The sequence below is a fragment of the Macrobrachium nipponense genome, chromosome 4, assembly GCF_015104395.2.
Source record: "Macrobrachium nipponense isolate FS-2020 chromosome 4, ASM1510439v2, whole genome shotgun sequence".
NCBI classification, from domain to species: domain Eukaryota; kingdom Metazoa; phylum Arthropoda; class Malacostraca; order Decapoda; family Palaemonidae; genus Macrobrachium; species Macrobrachium nipponense.
Window position 1 is genome coordinate 127,911,890 of NC_061100.1, and position 24,011 is coordinate 127,935,900.

Below are 24,011 nucleotides of genomic sequence, written 5' to 3' on the forward strand. Positions count from 1 at the left end.
GCTCTACATTTTAGTTCCTGGAAGAAAAAAAGAGGACATATGGGCATAGAGATTTCTACAACGGAAGGGCAAACATTCGCCCGAATGTCGTCCTTCCAATCTCATCATAACTGGTAGGTAGGATTTTTATGATTGCTCATTTAAAAAGAAACATGCTGTTACTTCTTGGGGCTTGGGGGGTGAGGGGGGACAAGCTGAGGCTTTGGGGCCAGTTGCCCTCCCCTCCAAATGACGTCCCCCGCCCCCGTGTGACAGGCTAATATAGTAAAAATCATTAACTTATGGGCCCAAGCCGAAGGTACAGTTGCCTCAAACTATTCCTTTATCCCCTCCCCTTCTGTTTCATGATAGTGGTCTGGTAACATATCAGTGAAGCCTGTTTGTCTTACAACGACAGACGTGAATGGTCGAACTACTGATGCCAATGCTCATATTTTCTAATCACTACTGTAGACAATATGTTAATGGTATACGAATAATATAGTTCACATCACCACTGAAATGAGTTTTTATTAAATAAATAGAAAAATAGTATAGTAACAGAGTAAAATAAATAGCAATGGTGAAAATCTTATTCAGTCCTTATTAATCATAATCGTCCACCTTCGTTCCATTCAGGTGTGGCTGCTGCTGCCCCAGGCATTTGCTGGAATCCAACTTTTGTTCATGGTAGATCATTATTAGGTGCCAACTTCAGAACATAATTATTTGAGCTGGTCCTTGATCATAATCACTGGTAAAAAGTAAAACACCCAAGCTTTTTGTAACTATATAAATATGAGTTTTCTTTATTAAAATCAGCTGGATTCATCAATGAATAGATAACAAATATCTGAAACTATGTAGTACTACACATTTGTGATGTTCATTGTTTATTCACAGTCATAATCTCGTATTAGCCCTTGTTTTAGGACTCAAGCGATACAGATTGATTGAAGCTATTTGTCTTTTTATTTATTCATCTATTATTTATTTTTTTGTCCATTTTCCATTCTCATAACATTCCTTAATTGAAAAAAGAAACCCACAAGATTACTGATTATAACTTGTCTACGTGTGAGTATTAATATAGTATTTTACTTAAAACTCGAGTACTTTCAGGCCCTAACAGTGGCCCTTTCTCAAGAGATGCGAAGGTTGTCAGACTGGGTCCAGACCGCTTGCCGGAAGAGTTAATCCCATTGACTATCAGATCAGGATATCAGAACGACGACAGGAGGGGATTAACAACACTCAAAAGAATGGAAACCAGGACAGCCATCACATAAATGTCAACTCAACAAGAAGTTAGGGCCTGAAAGTACTCGAGTTTTAAGAAAAACACTATGCGAGAACTTAAAAGTAAAAAAGTTATGCTCAGTAATCTTGTGGGCTTCTTTTTCCATCTTCAGAAGAAAACTGAAAGAAGTTTTTGTTTGGTTTATTCCTTACATTTATGGTCAAGATTTAGTGAAATCACTATGGAAATAAGTCTTTTTATTTCTATTTATACAGTGTTGAAATGTAAAAAAGAAAATAAGTAAACCAAGATCGCATTTGAATCATTAATATTTTGCACCCAGCTGCTGACGATGTTCCCCCAGACATTTTCGATCGGATTCAAGTCGCATGCTTTGCTCGGCCAAGGAAGGAGAACAATGTCACGCTGTTCAGCAAACCATGCTCAGACAATCCTTGCAGTATGGATGGAACAGTTATCGTAAAAGAAATAATATAATTTATTAACAATATAGTCAGAACAATGTGGAAGAAGAAAAATTTATGCTTTCAATATAAATGACAAAATAATGAGGTTTAGTCCAGCAAAAGGAGTCACAATAATAATAAATAAAAGGGCTTGAGTAGTAAAGAAGGAGGAGACTTGGGAGATGTGTTTATAAGAATAGTTGGTCTACTTTCCATGAAGTGGCAAGAGAGACATTACAATAATTTCACTGGCTTTATTTGGCCGCTTTAGATTCAGCAGGCAATGCAGATCAATGATGTTGATGCAAGATTCGTTTGCAGTTATAAAACCAATAATTCCAAGTATTAAGTAATTTGAAACTACTTTATGACCAATATCAGCAATGAGTTGATACCATATCAGTTCTCAAGGAAGGACATTCGGTTCTCAAGGAAGGACATTCATATATAAAATGCTAAAAATGAAAATAAAAAAAATGCACATACCTGCATGAAAATGATCTACTCAGGATAGGGATGATCATAAGCGTGAAAAAAGGAACCACTACCGCCTCCAAAATTTCGAGATACTACTCAGCACTGAACCTACCACTGGTCTCAGCCAATTCACCAACGCCACGCAGGTATATCCCTCCCCAATCATTACAGGTGATATGGCCGCTTCTGGCCACTTGATAAATATTTTGGCTGTCGTATCTAGTATCATCACGCTTCCAGCAATGCAGGAAACCATGCGCGTTAAAAGCGAAGGTCTTTTCCTCACTGAAAATGACTCTGCCCCAGAAGTCTAATTCCTCTTGCAAATAACGTTGAGCAAATTCCAACCGTGCCGCTTCATGACGATCCTCGATCTTTTCTTCACTGCCAGAGTCCTCCTCTCATCCTATGGTGGAGACCGTCTGCGTGGATCCTATTTCTTATAGTTCCAGCCGAAACACGCAAGTTCAGTGTGTCCCTTATGACGACTGCATTTGTAAGTGGGCTATGAGTGGCTACTTCCATAGTCACCCTATCTTTTTCTGGAGTCGTTTTTCTTGTCCCACCAGCTCTTGTCCTGTCACTGAGGCTTCCAGATTCTTCCCATTTTCGACACGAAAGTCAAACTGTTAGCAATGAAATTCCCAAATGCTCTTCCAGTACGCTTGTAAGATATGCCAGTCACTCTCATACCTAAAATTTGCTCCTAATGCTGATTCTTTGTTGATTACAATCCATTGTCAATTCCACTCACTAAACCGCAACCAAAGAGAATGATTCATTGGAATAACATTGGTCACGACATCACTTACTAGCTCTGTCTCTCGCTCTCTCTTCAAGTTATACAATTTTAAGTGAGTCTCTGTTCTCATTCTCAAGGCATTATAAAAGGTCTATATAGAATTGTCTAATAATACCAATGAAATTGACAGAAAATAAACCCAACCATAGTTTAGTCTCTCGCTCATCATATCTAAGTACTGAATTTATCGGTGTGCAACCATATCTACCCCTGATATAAAGACCATCAAGGTGGTTAAGGGATGTTGTTACTCAGATGACTTGAGAAATTTCCATCAATGGTAGGCTATTCTAGTGAGACGTAGCTCGAATAAAAAAAATATGAGTGGTATATCAGATATATTGGTTCCTTTATACATCTGGTTGTCTGTTAATTTTCCCTAAAGCCTTCCGTCCCATAGCCTGTCAATGGCAATCACAGTTACCTTTATGAAATTATATTTATAGGTCTTGGTATTTGCAGTTTATTATCTCATTACTTTATAAATAGATGGATTGTGTAAATCCAAAGCATATTTCCCTTCAAATGATTATGCTCTGAAATTGACACCAAATAATGATCTACTATGAACAAAAGTTGGATTCCAGCAAACTCCTGAGAAAGCTGCAGCCACACCTAAATGGAACGAAGGTTGACGATTATGGTTAATGAGGACTGAATATGATTTTTACCATTGCTATTTTTATTACTCTATTGCTATACTATTTTTCTATTTGTTTAACAACTCATTTCACCTTGTAATGTGAACTCTTATTTGTATATCATTAACATATTGTCTACAGTAGTGATTAAAAAATATGAGCATTGGCATCCAGTACCTTGAGCATTCATGTCTATCGTTACAAGACAAACAAGCTTCATTGCTGTGTTACCAGATCATTTTCATGAAACATATGGGATAAAGGAATATAGATAACTACCTACAGGAAAGCAGCATTGAGGTCTCTAGAAAAATGGATAACTACTTATTGGAGAGTAGCATTGAAGTCTCCATGAATATACGTAGCTATCTACTTACTGGAGAGCGGCATTAAAGTCTCCAGAAATATGGATAACTACTTATTGGTGAGTAGCATTGAAGTCTCCATGAATATAGATAACTACTTACTGGAGAGCAGCATTGAAGTCTCCATGAATATAGATAACTACTTACTGGAGATCAGCATTGAAGTCTCCATGAATGTAGATAACTACTTACTGGAGAACAGCATTGAAATCTCCATGAATATAGATAACTACTTACTGGAGAGCAGCATTGAAATCTCCATGAACATAGATAACTACTTAATGGAGATCAGCATTGAAGTCTCCATGTATATAGATAACTATTTACTGGAGAGCAGCATAGAAATCTCCATGAATATAGATAACTACTTACTGGAGATCAGCATTGAAGTCTCCATGTATATAGATAACTACTTACTGGAGAGCAGCATTGAAATCTCCAAAAATATAGATAACTACTTACTGGAGAGCAGCATTGAAATCTCCATGAATATAGATAACTACTTACTGGAGATCACCATTCAAGTCTCCATGAATATAGATAAATAGATAAATACTTACTGGAGAGCAACATTGAAGTCTCCATGAATATAGATAACTATTTAATGAGATTAGCATTAAAGTCTCCAAGAATATAGATAACTACTTACTGGAAAGCAGCATTGAAGTCTCCATGAATATAAATGACTACTTATTGGAGAGCAACATTGAAATCTCCATAAATATAGATAACTACTTACTGGAGAGCAGCATTGAAATCTCCATGAATATAGATAACTACTTATACTGGAGAGCAGCATTGAAATCTCCATGAATATAGATAACTACTTACTGGAGATCAGCATTGAAATCTCCATGAATATAGATAACTACTTACTGGAAAGCAGCATTGAAATCTCCATGAATATAGATAACTACTTACTGGAAAGCAGCATTGAAATCTCCATGAATATAGATAACTACTTACTGGAAAGCAGCATTGAAATCTCCATGAATATAGATAACTACTTACTGGAGAGCAGCATTGAAATCTCCATGAATATAGATAACTACTTATTGGAGATTAGCATTGAAGTCTCCATGTATAAAGATAGCTACTTACTGGAGAGCAGCATTGAAATCTCCATAAATATAGATAACTACTTACTGGAGAGCAACATTGAAGTCGCCATGAATATAGATAACTATTCAATGGAGATTGGCATTAAAGTCTCCAAGAATATAGATAACTACTTACTCGAGATCAGCATTGAAATCTCTATGAATATAGATAACTACTTACTGGAGAGTAGCATTTAAGTCTCCAGAAAAATGAATAATTACTAACAAAGTTGTGTGGCCAAGGCCAGCTGTGTACAGGGATATCTGTCAAGCCTGTGCAGGATATGTATTCAATCATTATGGCAAAAGTGCAACAGTTGTGTTTGATGGTTACCCAGCAACACCAACTTCCAAATCTCGGGAACAATATAGCAGGACATCCAAACATTGCTCTATAGAAGTTGCAGTGGAAGAAGAATTTTACACAACCTTACAACAGGCAGATTTCCTGTGTGATAAGCATAACAAGACACAGCTGATCAATAAGCTGAAGAATACCACCAGTCTGCTGGTATTAAGGTTATAGTTGCCAATGAATGCAGATATGACCATTGCCCAAACTGCTTGGTCATTAGAAGATACTGGACATAATGTTGCAGTAGTGGGTGACGACAAAGACTTGCTTGTACTTCTTGTATCACTTTCTAAGTTACACACGAAAATACTTTTCATTAAACCAAGTAAAGCTCATTATCCCAACAAGACATATGATATTAGCAAACCTCAAGCTAATCTTGGACATCTTCGGCAACATCTGCTGTTCCTCCACACAGTTACAGGCTGCGACACAACATCAGCTATATAAGGGAAAGTGAAAAATGGGTCTTTTGATATCCTGAAGAATAGCCAAGACATGTGCGACATAGTGTCTGTATTTGCTAATCCAGCAGTATCTGAAGATGAAGTGGCCAAAGCTCGTGAAGTTTTCCCCCTTTCTGTGCATGGAGCTGACAAAACTCAAACCTTGGATAGGTAGTATCGCTTTTATGCATACAAGAGAACAGTAGCAAAGGTGTCACTCAAGTCTGACTTTCTGACATCGCCACCAACAGGTATTGCAGCTCGTCTGCATTCGTTTAGGGTGTTCTTGCAAGTGCACAGTGGGCCAGGAGGTGGACAAAAACCCCAAAAAATATTGTTTAGTTTCATGAAAATTATATTAAAAACGTAAATTAGAATAGTTTTCAGAAAGAGAACCGTATATTATATTATTATTTAAGGAGTAGGGCTTAGACTGGCGCTATGGTATTTAGACGCAGTCGGCTAAGTACATTCTCTCCCAGTATGCTAGTGATTAGTTTATATCAGAATTGTGTGCATGTATCATCTGTGATATTAAGTCTGTGTTTCATTAGTTTATAAGAGATTTTCAACAAGTTTACTACTTGTTATTTCTGTGACTAAACATTTACAATATTGTGCGTAACATGCAATTAATCCATGTTATATAGACATATACAAAAGTACTTAAATATTTGTTATTTAACAGAAACAAGTATGCGGAAATTTTTCCGCTTGCATTTGCTTCGTATCTCTAATGGATTTTATTATACTAGAACTAGTGTAGAAAGTGAAAATATTTGTTTTCTTTGCACCAATTTGCACTTCGAGCTTTTGTGGGCAATAATAACTGAAGCACGCCATTCAACCGGGGAGTCTGAGCAACCAAACGGCATTAGGTGATCAGAGCTGCCAACGAGTAGGTACTTCATCATCTTAATACTACATGGTGTTTTCAAAGGGTTTGTGGCAAATCCCAGCCTAAAAAGTTGGAAGGGGTTGGGTTGCTAGTAGTTTTGGATTTTAAGGTTGTTCAAAGGATTAGCTTGGTTTAGGGCAGGAAAATATCTAGAACCTGTAAATTAGGAAAGTCATGAAGCCATTGCGTAAGGAAAACATTACTGTTTATACCATACTAATTTGCAACAGAGATCATCAGTGGGTCAATGGCAAAGCACTTAAAAACCAACCCTGTGATTCTGAGATCGATCCCAGCTGGTTCCACTGAAGAGTTAGAGAATGCGGAACCGGACTGAAACAAATTCCTTCAATCAAGCTTCCAGCTCCAATTGAAATGTTATATTTAGTGAGCTGTAACTGTCGCAAAGGTTGCCGTCATCAATGCGTATGTAAGAGGTCTGGTTTAGCGTGCTCATCCATGTGTGGCCAGTGCCGTGGGGCTGGATGTGAAATTTCACTACCATTTCAAGAGGAGTATGCTGAAGAAAACAATGAGTTGATAGAAATTTGATTTTGAAGCACGTGTGTTTGCTCAGGGTATGGGATGTTCAGTTCTAATTCAAACCTTAATTACTTTCTCTGTATGACATTGATTGCATAGATATTTAAAGCAAGCATGCTGCCATTTTTCTTGTGTTTATGTGAACATGTTTATATTAATGAACAAATAATATTTGTCATTTCAATTGAGAGGTTTTTTCTTTGAAGTTTGTTGATATAATATATATATATCATATAGGATAGATATATAATATATAATATATATATATATATATATATAGATCTATATATATATCTAATATTATATTACTTATATTGATATATTGTTTAAAATATATCAAAATACGGTATGTATCATAATTTCTACCCAAAAGATTTGTCCGGCGTGGTTCATTATTATAAAGATCATGTTTTTCAGGCACCCTATTTGATTCTGAAAAAAAGGGTAATATGCATAAGTTCCTTTCACTGTAATTTCCAATATCATTATTAAGAAGAACATAATGATGTATATAAAAATATTCTTGTTCAGTAATTAAGCAGAATGTTTGTAATTTAAGCCTATTATTGATTAGAAAAAAAAAATACTGTGGATGTTGTATGTGTGACCCTTTGGGTTCCTGCTAATTTTCCCCTCATAACTTCCTTATTTATTAAATATGCATAAACTCATATATATGATTATATATATATATATATATATATATATATATATATATATATATGATGATATAATATATATATATATATATATATATATATCCATAGGAGAAAGTTTCTTCTACAACTTTTGTTTTGCAACATTTTTTCATACAGGTCACCATTTCTGTGGAAATGGTCTTTGAAAATAGTTATTACTTGCATTTTAGTATTTATGCTTTTTTCCTACATAAATTTACATATTTTTGTAAAATGACCTAGCCAGTATTATAAAACTACAAGTTCTGAATTACTTTTATTGAGTAGTATTTTTTTTATAAAGCTATTATTCTACGAGATATTTGAATATTAAGAGAATTCCAATATGGCGGCTAACGCAAGCGGGGGAAGACATAGGACTTTTGATATGTTGTTCAAGTCACAAATCTCTACATGTGTGCCAAGTTTCAGCTTATATCTAATTTTTTCACCTCAAAACCCTAAAGTTCCTGGGCTAAATGTGGCTGGCTTAATCTTTCTGTTGTTGCTGCTGCTAGAATGTGAATTCCAAGAGGAGCCATAATAAAGACAAAGCTCCCAGCAAACTACTACTACTGGTCCACGCTCCTTTTGAACGCGAAAACAACAATCATTGGATCACGTTTCATCGTTGCTTTAACCTCAAAAGAATAATGAGATACGAAACAAACCAACACTTTCCAATCATTCTAATTGAACTGTTACTTTCCACCGTTGTGAAACTACCTCACAAGGATTTATCCTTGATTGAGCCGTGGCCGAATCTTTAGACCATGCACGATTATTATACCATGCTAATGAAACAAGGAAATCGATTTTCTGTTTAATCAGGGATTATAATGTTAATTAACAACTTTCCAAATTACATGAGGTCAAAGTAAAGACCATAATAGAAATGAGAGACAAAAGAGGTGCAGAAAATGTCATTTTCAAAACGGAGTACCTATCTGTGCATAGGGGATGTAACCGCGCCACACAAGCTTCCTCCAGACGTTGCTGAGATAGATATTTCTTGCATCCATCGTCATCCGTTAGGTTCATTCCGACCAAAGGAACACAATTTCACCTGAGTAGAATACCAGTCCCTCTTGTGAAATCACTGGATTGCAGTAGCATATAGTTACTATTCAAAAGATGGATTTTCAATGCCATTTGGCATCCGTTTATGATACTATAATTTTGCAGGTTACTAGGCTGTCATGGTTATGGTAATCAGATTCTACAAGTTACTACAGTTTGATTTATGTAAAAGTAAATAAGCGAAGACGACTAACTTTTACAGCAGAAATTAGATGTACTCGTTGCTGTATTGATAAACAACCTTTCAGAAGCAGTAATTATTAGATACTTACTTGTTCTTTCTCAAACAACTTTCGTAGTATTGAAGCAAATGACAAAATGATTTCTTCAACATTTCTCCATTTTTTAGTCATCATTGATTATTTAAATGTTTGCATAACAAAGTCATACATATCTTTTAATGAAGCAAAACAGTGAATTATCAGATGCATGTCTTTGAAGACTGTCATCTGAGAACGGTTATCAAGCCAAGATATAGACATCTAGGGCACGAACTGGTCATTCCTCAAATTTATCCAGTAAGTTTTAAAGCCCTGCACCACAGTGGCCCTGAAAGGAGAATTGGAATCGATTACTTCTTAAGATTTAATGTCTTACTGAGAAATATGTGAAATCATTATAGCACTTTTCCAATATTCTTAGCAATTTATCGAGATTATTTTGTCACTTACCTAAATTGCACGGGTCCGCGGTAAGTCAGTGGATCCCACCGAGCAGATACCTGCGTCCTCTTTTGTTCTCCGTCATGTTGGACAGCGCACTGAAAAAAGAATTATAAGGAATAATATATATATTATATTTAATTTTTTTTTAATTATTATATATAGTATATATATATATACTATATATCTGGAGATATCTTATGTATAATATATATATGTATATATAGATATATATATATATATTATAATATATAATAATGTATATATATATATGTATATATATATATGTATTATATATATATTATATCTATCTATATATATGGTATATATAGGTATATATATATATATTATATATAGGGTAATTCTTATTTACTTACTTCCTAAGCTGATATTGTAATCATTTTAAAGCCATCACTTAATCACTTGTATGAAGGCTGTCATCTTCTGATAGCAGATCTTTAAACAGAGCCTTTATTCAGATGTTAACTTTTTCGCCATCATTATATTTAATACCGTCTTTAATTAACAGCCATTTGTATCAAGACAGCCTTACTTACTGAGGTTTTAATCTTTACAATCTGCCTTATCCTCAATATGTCCTATCATGTATACTAGTGGGTCCAGAAATATTTAATGGGGGCCACCAATTTTCATAACACACACACATACTATCTACATACATACACACACACACACACACACACACACACACACACACATATATATATATATATATATATATATATATATATATATATATATATATATATATATAATTTAAGTAAAATTAATGTAACGGACAGCAATCGCCTGTTCTACATGAAATACCGAATCCATCAGTATAATCGTTAACATTGTTGTTATTATTATTTTTTCTTAAGATTTTATAGTTAATTATATATTATTTTTATCGCATTTTTATATCTCACTTATTTTATTACCCAAATTTTATTATTATTATTTATTATTATTATTATTATTATTATTATTATTATTATTATTATTATTATTATTATTATTATTATTTATTATTATTATTATTATTATTATTCTGTCATTATATTTCATTAGGGGGTAGTACCTGCCATGGATCCGCTAGTGATCACAGCAAATACGATGAAAGAAAACATCTGATAAAACAAACATACCCCTGGAGGACATTCGATGATCCTGGCCGTGGGGTCAGCATCGTGAAAGGCGCCAACCTGAACGTCGTTTTGGTTTCGAGCTTGGATGAAGAATCCTTCGAATTGTGTGCCGTCTAAGGTGCTTAAGGTCACTGTTAGGAGAGATGAGAGGTTGATAAAGGAATCATGCTATTGTTTAAGGAAGCGAATTTACTGGAGTAAGGGAATAACGTTGATGACGAGGAGAGATTAGAACGTGAAGTGTCGTTTACTGAAGAGTGAGACGATTCTAATGTTGATGAAAGGTTAGTTTCTGAAAATCTCGGTAAAAGTATTGCAAACAAACTTCCTTCTGCAGGAAGAGGCAGCGATCCTAATATTCTTACATTTCAGGGGAAGGTGATGGAATGCACTTCACTTGGTTAACTACAGAAGTCTTACCTATAAACTATCATTTGGGGACTAAAGGTTGAGTACTTGATCTGAGGCTAGGTTTCTGTAATCAACAGACATTTATCGTTGATGGTAATTCCAGTGGTCCTAGACCTATACGTAAGCTTAGTGTTCATGGGATCTCTTGGAAGTTTAGAACAGTTTCCAGTAGTTCGTGCAGGTTTTTATTTCTCCCATGAAGAGAAACATAAATGTTTGGTGATTCTGATATTTTCCGGCAACATTTGATAGCAATATCGATGCCAGCTTTCCAGTTTTAATTGAACGTATAGTTTATCTGGCAGGGTAATATTACTGTCACAGGTGTCAGATCGTTTGTTTTCATGTTCAGTCATCCGTAGCCTCCGACATCTTTGTGTACCTACTGGACAAGATTCCTCTAAATGGCGGTTTCCTTTTTTTGAGAATGTTTTTGATGTATTAGATTGAATGTGCTAGATAAATTGTTGTTTGGCTAGTATTCATGATATCCATTTAAATGGGCAACGTCCGAGCACTCCTTTCACAAAGTGACCCAATGTTACACTGCCTTATAGATGATTTCTTCCAATCCTTTCACTGCGAAACCGTAGAGGAGTAAAGACTTTAGCAGTGTTATGGACGCTAAACTCGCCACCTTCCGGAGAGGCCATGATACTGGTTGAAAGTGTAGTTGCAATTGCCCTCCATCCTCCGAATTCCTCATATACTGTTTTTACACGAGGAATTTTTAACTGAGATTCTCTTTTTTCATCTTTTTTTGGTATATTTTTTCTCGAAATGTTTCCTTGACTTTCCACAAAAGGCATCTGTTCTGTGGATGCTTGCTGGATAAGATAATGAATGGCCTTTTGGCTTGTTCCATAGGAATATATACACATATGGAATTAATAATGATATATCAGTTCGCAAATCAAAAAAAAGTTATGCGCTAGGGACAGGTAAAGAGAAAATTGAGAGAGATTTGTCCAACGCATCATATCAGGAATTTTATAAGAAAGAAATAATAATGAAATTGGCGAGGAGGGTTTAATAAGCAGGGGACGCTTTCATCGTCAGTTTACTTGCCCGTAAATTTGCCGTCTCCGTCACGGTTAGCGACCAGCTGGAACGGCGGAGGACTGCTTTGAGGTTGGAATCCATGCCCAGGCGTCATGGAATTGCAAGCTGGAGTCAGGTCCATCTTGCTGAAGGGCTCGGCGAGGTGGAATAAGGAGATCATCGCCAGCACTACCGTCCGGCACAGTGCTCGGGAATTTATTTCCATCATCTGAAAGTTGTGCCCAGAGATTAAAATAGCCTTGGTGGGTATCCGCATCATGATAGAAGAAATAAAAGGCCATTGGTAGTTAATTTGGTATCAGAATGCTGAAGGATAAATTTAGAATATATATACATACATACATACATACATAATATAAATACCTACATACACTACATCATTACATAACATACACACACACACACACACACACACACACACACACACACACACACATATATATATATATATATATATATATATTATATATATATATATATATATAACGTGTGTTTGTATGTGGATGTGTGAGTTCCAGAATACTTGAAATAGGAACTATTTTCTGCCACAACAAAAGATAAGCACAATTTAGAAATGATCCCAAGTGTTGGTGATATGGAGGTTGCTAAATATCTCCTGGTTCATAAATACTAAGAACGGGTTAAATTTAGGAATATGGAACGTAAGAGCATTAAATAAGATTTAAAAGATAGAATAGGTAGAAAATGAATCTTCGCTGTCTGTGAATCAACTATACAAAGCAAAGGAGTGGGAAAAGCAAAAGGGACATCGGATAAGGATAATATACATATTTTTATACGGGAAGGACAGATGGAACTGGTAGAGATGGAGTAGGCATGATCTAAACTAAATGCAGAAGACAATAGCTGAATGAAGAACGCGGAGCAGTAGAGCAAGAAATGTGATAATTATTGTCAGTGATACGAACACAAAGTTATGGGAACAACAACGGCATGAAGGATGTAATGGGTGAGGGAGCCTCCGAACTTGGAGTGATGGGTCAAAAATTGCACAAGAGGAAGAAATATAACGCTGGGAGGGTCATTTGTATGACTCGCTAATAAGAGCTATGAAGAGGACAATTTGAGTGATGTACCAGAAACTGACGAAGACCTAAATGTACTCCTGAAAGAATTTACAGTTTTTGGAGTGAATCCAAATTGTAAATGATCTTCGGAAATTATTTGAGCTGAACAGGACACCTCGAGTTGGAATTGGGAGGCAAAGTACTGCAAATTGACTATGGTAACTACTATAAAGGCGTTGCTCTGACGTTGGTTATAATGTTTATGCTTAGTATGCTTAACCCAATTAGCTGAAGAAAGAAATGTTCAGAAATGAACAAGCTGCTTTTATAAAAGGTAAGAGTCGTGCAGATCAAATATTTTTGCTATGATACATTGTGTATGAGCGTACGGATTTGAAAACTCCCCTTCTGATGACTATCGTTAATTACGAAAGAAATTTGACAGCTCCCACATACCAATATCGTAGAAGGTCTTACGTTACAATGGTATTTCCGTTAAAGCTAACTAAACTTATTCAAGAATGAATTTGATGCAAAATTAATGCTAAGTTAAACAATTCTGGGTCTGGCCGGTATTTGGAAGCCAGAATCTATCAACACACAAGCATGTGAAAATCCATGGTACAAGGTGCGGGGTTAGCAACGTCACACCGTAAATGCGTGATGAAATCCGGAAGGGTAACACAGTTTGGAGACATACACTCTCAGGGAAAAAGACCTGGTAATATTCTTACTTTTACTTCGTACTTTTGCCCTGGTACAGACAAACGGCTGACTGATGTGAGACGAATAGAATATTGCAATAGACTCTGTAGTGAGTGTGACGCCTCCCTTCTTTATATACTGACAGGGACAGGAGGACCATGACGTCGCAAAATCATCCGACGATGAACTTATGCAAGATATGGATTCGGTTGCATGACATTTTGATATCCACTGGGAGAGATCGAACTCGAATAGCATTGCAAATTTTGCCAAACAATTCTTCTAGAGAATTAGAGCACCAGGTTTTGTTTAATTTCCTCAAAGGTATGTATGTGCTTCCTCCCATTAGGCATGGGGAAAATCTTCCTTTTCTGTATTTAGGGAGAAGGCTGTGTGCGGTGTTCTCACTTTCATGCATACTTAAAGACAGACATCAGAACTTGAGAGGCGTTCTAGAAACCTTGTCACTAACAGAAAATAATTCACTGATCTTTATAATCACAACCACCTGAACAGCAACAAAATGAAATATATTACAATTAGACATACTGAAGTAACCAATGTTAACCGTTCATTTCGATCCCTGCAGAATATCCTTACCCATCCTTTTTTTCTAAGTGTTCGTATGACACACACACACACACACACACACACACACACACACACACACACACACATATATATATTATATATATATAATATATATATATATATATATATATATATAAATGTGTGTGTATGCATGTATGTATGTATGTATTACACGTATGTAATTGTAATAGCTATGATGCCCTCTTAACCACTCAAATGCTTCACACTTTTTGGACACGGTAGTCAAAACAAAGGTCTAGATCTAAATGCAAGATAATAAAGTAATTCTGATGACAGTAGCTATTCGAACCCTCGTTCTGCTACGGACATCAGAATTTCATCATTATCCTGTAATTGGATCTTAGGCTTTGTGGTGATAAGCATACCCAGAAAGTGTGAAGAATTCGAGCAGCCAAGAGGGCATTATGGGTATGACAATTACACACATACAGATATATATATATATATATATATATATATATATATATATATATATATATATTATATATATATATATATATATATATATATATAACTGAATCACGAAAATATGGAACGTTGTGAATTTATAAATAAAGACAAATTCCAAGAAGGAAAGAGCTGAAGGAGTACTGCAAGGTCTGCCGACTTCTTGTCCTTGTAAAGGCTTGTCCTTGTAAAGGACAAGAAGTCGAGAGGCCTTGCAGTACTCCTTTGCTTATCTTTTCTCGTGGAATCTGTCTTTATTTATATATTGCATATATATATATATATATATATATATTTATATACACAGGTATATTAAACTATAAGACCCTTATCTGCGTACGCTTCCGTCTCCCTAAACAATAGTGAATGGATCGCATCACTAACTATGTAGAACGTGATACGCATATACTACTGCATCCATACAGCGTGGTGAACAACTTACCCAACCAAACTTCATTCGTTTATTTGTTTGGTTTTATGTAGTACAGGCTGAGGCCTCTGGTGGGCCTCTGTACGTTTCCCAAGTAAGTTGCTTCTTATATTTTATAATTGTCTTTTAGTGTTTTCTCATCAGTGTCGTAACTCCTGCAGAATAGAAGAGTCTGTAGTTCTTTTTAAAATTTGCTTTCTTCTTGTATGATCTTCACTTCAGACGTCATTTTGTTGTATAGTCTTGGTGCGCAATGTTCAAATGCTCTCTCACCTGACTTGCAATTTGCTCGGGGTTCAAATAGCATATATGCTTCATTTGTATGTCTGATCCCAATATTCGTTTCAGGTCTAACGAAACTTAAGCAGTTTCGTAGATGTGTTGGTTCCCCATATTATAGTGTTTTAAAGACTTACAGTAAGAAGTATTTTGTATTCTGTTCTTGCTTTTACTGGGAGTCAATGTAGCTCGATTGGTGCCGGGGTTATTCTGTCACAGTAACGTAATCTTTCTATTAATCTGGTGGCTCTATTTTGTACTCCTTGCAATTTTCTTAGTAGGTAGTTAGGAAGACAGTAGTATATAACATTGCAGTAGTCAAGCCTCGGAAGTATTTGGTTATAAATTGTTGTTTTCAGAGTATCTTCGTTTAAATATTTTCTTGTAAATGGAATGTTTCTAATATGAGAGTTGCAGGTTTTTCCAATATGCAATATACGATTTTTCATCGACATTTTATTATCAATAGATAATCCTAAGTTCCTCGCTGCCGCTACAATGTTGATGGATGACAAGCCAACAGTTATTCTTTCGAAGTGTTCACATTTTCGTAGTGCATTATCAGATCCAAATAACATACACTTAGTTTTGTCTTTATTGAGTTTTAGTTTCTTCGCCGACATCCACTTTTTTTATATCTTTCATTATTGCATCTAATGGCATCTTCTACCGTTTCAAAAGGAAAATAGAACTGAGTATTATCAGCATACAATCTATGACTAACCTTGTGTTTGTTTAGGATTCTAAATCATTCAATTGTGTAATTGCCAAATAGTAGTGGACTCAGGACACTGCCTTGGAGTACTCCTCTAGTTAGGCCTTTCTGTTCTGATTTCACATTTGATAAAACCACTGTAACCTTCCTCTTTTCTAAGGAGCCTTTGTACCATTTGAATACACCATCTTCAATGGATACTGCTCTCGGGTTTCTTCAAGCAGCAGATTATGGTCAACTGTGTCAAATGCTGCTCTTAGGTCGAGCATAACCAGGATGCAAAACACCCATGTCATGTCGTTAGCCTCCAACCTCTTGCACTGTCTTGAACTTTGGAACGACGTCGATGATACTGAAATAGTGCGGAAAATGTCAGTGAAATCCAGAGGGAGACTTAGAATGTAACTAACACGGAAATTTGATGAGAACCATTCCAAAACTCGTAATAGTAATGGCAATGATACTGCGAGATACTACTGGACTCGATGACGAATGTAATGTTATTAACTTCGTAAGGCTAACTGTGGAAGTAATAAGACATGACTTATTTAAATACTGAAAGCAGAAAATATTTAAAAGCACCCAGTCATCACAAGATGTAGTGGCTGAAAAATGTGTGAGGACCAGAGATTAAGACAGGTAGCTGGGTACTAATGATTTATTTATGTTGTTGTTTTTGATTAAGCTGACCTTGTGTCAGCACGGGCTCTTGCAGATTTATTTACAGACAAACTGGGTTGGCATAGACAGGTGCGGACGGATAAGTAGTACAGTCTCACACCGCGAACAGAAATACTCTGAGACAGTAGATTTGTGTTTCCTTACAGACATACATTTAGATATATTAAGGCGTACAAATAATGGAATTGCATGTGTTATACATCGGCGGAAAGGCAGCGGAACTCTCTATCGGATGGAAGTAAGAACAACGCGACTTGATGATTGGATACAATGAAAATAGGGAAAAAGCGTTGTCCTTACAAATGTAATATTTCTGAAATGCATAAACATAAAAAGGAGAAAAAATAAATGTAACAAATACAGTTAGCAAATACATACTTATATCCATACAAATGTATGTATGTATGTATTTAACGCTCGAGGTGGTACACAACGAGATACATGGAAAACATAAAAGGACAAGAAGCCAGGATGGAGGAGAGAGAGAGAGAGAGAGAGAGAGAGAGAGAGAGAGAGAGAGAGAGAGAGAGTTGCTTAAAACGGAGATATTGCACTTTATTATACTCAAGTGAGCAAGACCTGTCAAAACTGGAAAGCAATTTAGACTAACACGATACATCTGAAATAGAACCCCTCTCAACGGCTATCACCGACTATTTTGACTATAGTATGGTTTATTACCGTTTTGCTAGGATAATAACATCGAGTTAGAAAGAGTATGTCAGCTAAATGTTGGGTCCATGACTGGGAGAGGTAGAGAATTGGCTGACTTGATGAGAGAAAAGAAAGTAGATGTTGTGTGTGTGCAAGAAACGCGGTGGAAAGGAAATAAAGCTAAAGAGTTGGGAGATGGATATAAGCTATATTATAGTGGAGCAAATAAACAAGGTAGAAATGGAGTTGGCATAGTACTGTCTAGTGAACTAAAGAACTCGGTAATAGAAGTGCATAGAAAGAATGACCGTATCATCAGATTGAAGATCTGTTATGGAGGAGAGATTCTGAATATTATAAGCGCATATGCACCACAAGTTGGTTGCACAGAAGAAGAGAAGGGAAATTTCTGGAGAGACATGGATGGAATAATGCAAGAACTGGAAGAGCATGAGAGGGTGATAGTTGGGGCAGATTTGAATGGCCATGTCGGAAGTGAAAATGAGGCGATTGGGCGGGTGCATGGGGGCCATGGAATTGGGGAGAGAAACCCAGAAGGAGAGAGTGTAGTGGACTTTGCTGTGTCATTCGACATGGCAATAGTAAACACATTTTTTGAGAAGAAAAGGGAACACCTAATAACATATAGGAGTGGGGGAAGATTCTCCCAGATAGACTATTTCTTGTATAAAAGGATAAATCTGGTGGAGGTCAAGAACTGCAAAGTTATTCCAGGCGACCATGTAGCCCCCCAACACAGGCTGCTATGTATGGACTTGAAGTTGAAAAGGGAAAGAAAAACCAAAGCTAAAGGGATAAGGAAAATTAAATGGTACGAATTACAGAAGGAAGGGGATAAGAAGAGAGAGTTTAAGAGGAGGGTTTTGGAGGATATTGATATAGGGATTGAAGATGTTCAAGAATGGTGGGCACGAAATGCAGCAGTAATAAGAAGGCATGGAAAGGAGCTGCTAGGAGAGACATCTGGTATCATATGGGAAGAAAAGGATAGTTGGTGGTGGGATGAAGACATTGAGAAAGTAGTAAAAGATAAGAAGGAGGCAAAGAAAAGATGGGAAGAGTCACAGTCAGTGGAAGACAGAAATAGGTACAGAGAGAAAAACAAGGTGGTGAAAAAGGTGGTAGCCCAAGCTAAAGCAAAGTCCGTATGATGATGTGTATAATGAGCTGGGGACAAAGGAAGGATTAAAGAAGATGATGAAGCTATCAAAGGCTAGAAATAAGAGCACCAAAGATATAACACACATCAAACAAATAAAGAATCAAGAGGGTGTAGTGCTTAGAAAGGAGGAAGACATTGTGAAGAGATGGAAAGAATATTTTCGAACAGTTGTTAAATGAAGAAAATAATAGACTAATAAGAGAGGATGGGTGCAAGTGAACATTGGCATGGTAATGAGGTTTTCTAGGCAAGAGGTACTAAATGCACTGAAGAAGATGAAGAATGGGAAGGCAACCGGACCAGACATGATCCCGGTGGAGGCATGGAAAGCATTAGGAGATGAAGGAGTGGATATACTGTACGATCTTATGATAAAGATCCTTGAACAGGAAAAGATACCAAATGAGTGGCGTGGGAGTATATTGATCCCAATTTTTAAAGGGAAAGGCGATGTCCAAGAGTGTGGTAATTATAGGGGCATTAAATTGATGTCCCACACTTTGAAGATACTGGAAAGGATGATGAGATGCTAGACTGAGAGAAGAAGTACAAATAGGTAAAGAGCAGATGGGATTTATGAAGGGGGAAGGGAACAACAGATGGTATATTTTGTCTGAGGCAAATAATGGAGAAATTCGGGGAAAGACAAAGGGACCTACATATGGTATCATTGACCTTGAAAAGGCTTATGACAGAGTCCCGAGACAAGAGGTATGGAGGAGCCTGAGGGAGAAGATGGTGCCAGAGAAGTATGTGCGATTGATACAAGAGATGTACCGGAATGTATTTACCAGAGTGAGGAGCAGTGTTGGGGAGACAGAAGGTTTGAGGTGAGAGTAGGATTACACCAGGGGTCGGCTCTGAGCCCATTTATCTTTAACATAGTGATGGATGTTATAATAGAGGAAGTAAGGGAGACAGTACCATGGAACATATTGTATGCGGATGATATTGTTCTGTGTGCAGAGAGCAGGGAAGATCTGGAAGTGAAATTGGAAAGATGGAGACAAGTACTGGAGGACAGAGGAATGAGAATAAGTAGATCCAAGACAGAATATATGTGTACCACCACTGAGGGGGATGATAGAGAAAGTATTCAGCTTGGTGGAGAGCAAATAAGGAGAGTTTGATAAGTTTAAAGGGTTAATTTTTTTTTGTTTTTGGGATCTTTTGTTAACGCTGGAGGAAGTATGGAAGAAGAAGTAAAACATCGGGTACAGGCAGGCTGGAACAACTGGAGAGCGGCCTCGGGAGTTCTTTGTGACAAAAGAGTGCCGCTTAGGTTAAAAGGAAAATTTCACAAGACGGTGGTAAGAACAGCAATGCTGTATGGTACGGAAACAGCAAGCATGAGAAAAGCAGAGCAGAAGAAGATGGATGTGGCAGAAATGAGAATGCTTAGGTGGATGTCTGGGGTAACAAGAGTGGATAGGATCAGAAATGACTACTAAGGGGGGTCAAACTAAGGTGGTGGAAGTATCAAAGAAAGTGCAGGAGGGGAGGCTGAGATGGTATGGACACCTGTTGAGGAGAGATGAGGACCACGCTGGGAGACATACTATGGGAGTGGAGGTGCAAGGAAGAAGAAAGAGAGGGAGACCAAGAAAGAGATGGAAGGACTGTGTGAGAGGAGATTTACATGAGAAGGGAATTGATGAGGCAGAAGTGCAAGATAGAAATAGATGGAAACGGCTCATCCGAAACGGCGACCCCATATAAAAATGGGAAAAAGCTGGGAAGAAGAAGAAGAGAATGGATATAAATGCTATTTTGATACTCTCACAAACTTATCCACTTGCATTACCCGAAAAAGAAAGGGGGTTACCAAGTCTTTGCGCAACTTCATCGCTAAATTTGAGACTTGCTGGAGTATAGAAATATACATGTCTATTACTATTCATTTTTACTTAAAATTATACCTGAAATTTATAAATTTAATGTTTATCTGTTTCATACATGATGTCCGGTATAGTTTTTATCACTTTGTAGACTTTCTTGCGCTCTATACTGTGCAATCCTACATAACGAACAGTGAAGTAGAAGTCCAAAATAAACTTTCATCTGGCAACTTCCATCTCTAGGGCCAAAGCCAAAGCAATGATGTAGTCATGGCCACGGTTAGGAATATATATTTTTTGCCAAAAGTGCTGTGTTTAAAGTGCGAGCTATTAATTTGCCTAGGAGAACTTTGAGCCAGTTGACGCATAAACAGTTTAAAAGTGCTCTAGGTTGTGGAAGTGTAACTAAATTCGTAGGGTTATATAATTATTCGACGGGTAAACGTCCCTCTTCAGTTGGCCTTGCAGACGAACTTTTGGCCGCTAAAGTTCAACCAGACCCCAAAGACAAATCAAAAGGTGCAGAAGATGCCGAACCAGATAGTGAAAAGGACAAAGAAGAAAAAGAAAAAGTTAAGCGAACATTAAAGTGGACGTTTATAAGTTTCGGTGTAATGATCACTGGCATGGGAAGCTTCTTGTTATGGTCATGTGGTAAGTACCCAACTACCTACCTAGGAGGCTAGGCTGGCCTTCCCAGCATGGATGCCGGTATTCGGCAACCCAGAAGTGTCCTGTCAATATTGTAGGCTGGACCAGTAAATACTAAACTCGGTTAGTCTTCCTTTTTTATAGGTAGTAGGAGTACCTAGGTTAGTAGGTAGGCTAATTTCGAGATGGGCAATGGCAATGGTGTGATAGGCTAAATGCCCCTCAAACTCAAGAACCTTAGGTTGAGCTACCATCTTAGGTTACCTACCTAGTAGTTCTGAATACTACTAAGTTATACATCGTTTGTGTCATTTGTCATTTTTTCCTCAAGGGGTACCTACCTAGTACCTATTGCTTGTGCTAACTGCTAGTACTATGTACTATAGCTAGCTTATTCTTTGTTTTCTTTGTAGCTAGGTATTTCATTTTACAAACTGGATATTGGTACGGCAGCCGTATCCTGATTACGATAGATATTGGTACGGCAGTGAATTGCGCATGCGCGAACCCTTGTTTACTGCCACAGGCATACCTATCAATGATCGCAAGAAAATGAAACTGAGCAACGTGAACCATGTAATAGGTAGTACATCAGTTTTCGCCGAAAAACGGATGTTTTCAGGTTTCAGTGAGCTGAAGAGGGCAATAGATGTCTATGAGGAGTCAAACTTCCATAAATTGTATGTCCGTAGGTCATGAACGATTGAATCGGCCCAGATAAGAGATCCGAAGAGGAGATTCAAAGATTTGAGGTCTACCTACCTAGTAAAGTAGTACAGCAGTCAGTAGTGCGTCCAATATGAGAAACATGCTGTTAATATAGACCTGATTTGGATGATAACTTACGATTGATTAGGCCGTTAACCAGAGGATCGACTTTTGTAGTTTTCCTTACCACCATGGATGTAGTAGAGCACGATTTCAATCTTCTTTGAATCTTCTCTTCAGACTTCTTTTCAGGGCTGATTCAATTGTTCGTGACCTACGGATATACAATTTCTGGAAGTTTGACTCTTCGTAGACGTCTAGCCTATTGCCTTTTTCAGCTCATTGAAACCTGAAAACATAACTTTTTCGGCGAAAACTGGTGTATTATTAAACGATTCAGAAGAGATTCAAAGAAGATTTGAAGTACACAGACTAGTTTAATTTTATTTTTCATGTATATAGTCAAAATTTAAGTATGTTTAAGTATTAGTATTGTGATTTTTTTATATTTTAATTTACTGTCAAAATGTTTGGGTGCTTTGGTGATGACAGTATGGTGCTTCACTTTGATATTTTGAATTGAACATGTTCAACAAAACAATTTAGTTCGACTATTATTACTACTGTTGCTGATCTTCTAATGCCATACCTATAGCTCTTAGCAACAGTGTACAGCAACTGCTGCATGATTAGCAAACTGGTAAATGGATATGGCTAAGTGCCGTAACTACAGCAAGTCTACAGTGCAATACGGCACCACTGACAGAATCTGACGTACCCCCACCACACTATGTTATTTGTATGGCAGGAAGTCTGAAATTGACACATGCACAATTCACAGCCGTACCAATATCTATCGCGATCAGTATACGGCTGCCGTACCAATATCCTGTGCCTTCATTTTATCCAACCCTTTTCATTGGGTAAACTAATAATAGGAAAAGCTGCTGATTTGAAGTGTATGATTTGTTTTTTAGTACAGAACACTACCTATAGCCTATTGTTTGTTAAACATGAAATAAATTACAATACCTAAGTACGTATCTTATCATTGAAAAATTCCCCTTCAAAATTGACTGCCTATTGGGTACTAGGTAGCATATACCTATGGTTTGAAAAAGCTTACAAGGCTAAAGTGAGCTCAGTAGCCTTGGAAGCAGTTCCAAGTATCATGTGACTCATCACCCCTCAGCAAGGCTGCTCCAGCTCAAGATACCCTTTTCTTAAAACTCAACTTATACTTTATAATTGAAGATGGTAATTCTCCATTATTTTTAATACTATATTGTTCGAGTTTATATGTGAAACAATAAAATTTTGGCAGATTTCTCTGTGACTGTTGAAATTAAAACTAATCAATTTGCTTTTGTAAGTAAATGGTATTTATTCATTCATGTAGAGTAATTGATGCTGTATATGGGAATAGATTTATCAAAGGGCTAAACATGAAAGGTCACAGAAATTGGTACCTACTTGGAACTAGAATTAATGTCTATGATGTCCAGTGTTCCTGGTATAAATAATGTAGCCATATAGGTTTCATTATTAGACCTGACTGGCCCTATTAATGTAATTATACTATTTGTGCATTTTCACATATTTTACCTTTCAAAAGATCCTTATACTAGTACTTATGTAAATACTTTGGTACTAAACTGTACCTTTGAAATAAAATGCTGTATTTAAACCTTATAATGAATAGCAGACCCTTATAGACCATAATGAGC

General features: G+C 36.7%; 2 protein-coding genes across 3 annotated transcripts in view; one reads left to right on the forward strand and one right to left on the reverse strand.

Annotated features, from left to right (window-relative positions):
* Positions 1-8,806: 8,806 nt before the first annotated feature.
* LOC135211730 (putative defense protein) lies at positions 8,807-14,180 on the reverse strand. Its single transcript, XM_064244975.1, has 5 exons — positions 14,116-14,180; positions 12,360-12,561; positions 10,881-11,011; positions 9,742-9,830; positions 8,807-9,619 (listed from the first exon to the last, which is right to left on the reverse strand). Exons 2-5 carry the CDS (start codon positions 12,559-12,561, stop codon positions 9,553-9,555), a joined length of 489 nt encoding a protein of 162 aa, XP_064101045.1. The 5' UTR covers positions 14,116-14,180; the 3' UTR covers positions 8,807-9,552.
* A 6,970-nt stretch (positions 14,181-21,150) lies between these two features.
* Positions 21,151-24,011, forward strand: part of LOC135211166 (mitochondrial import inner membrane translocase subunit TIM50-C-like) — a 49,226-nt gene continuing 46,365 nt past the window's right edge. Inside the window, exon 1 of one of the 2 annotated variants that reach the window (XM_064244355.1) lies at positions 21,151-21,204. Coding sequence is in view for 1 of the 2 variants with exons in the window: in XM_064244354.1 (XP_064100424.1) it covers positions 21,540-21,579 (40 nt within the window). In the remaining variant the exon portion in view is untranslated. Of the gene's footprint in view, positions 21,580-24,011 lie in introns of both variants that reach the window. The other variant, XM_064244354.1, reaches the window with a different exon arrangement.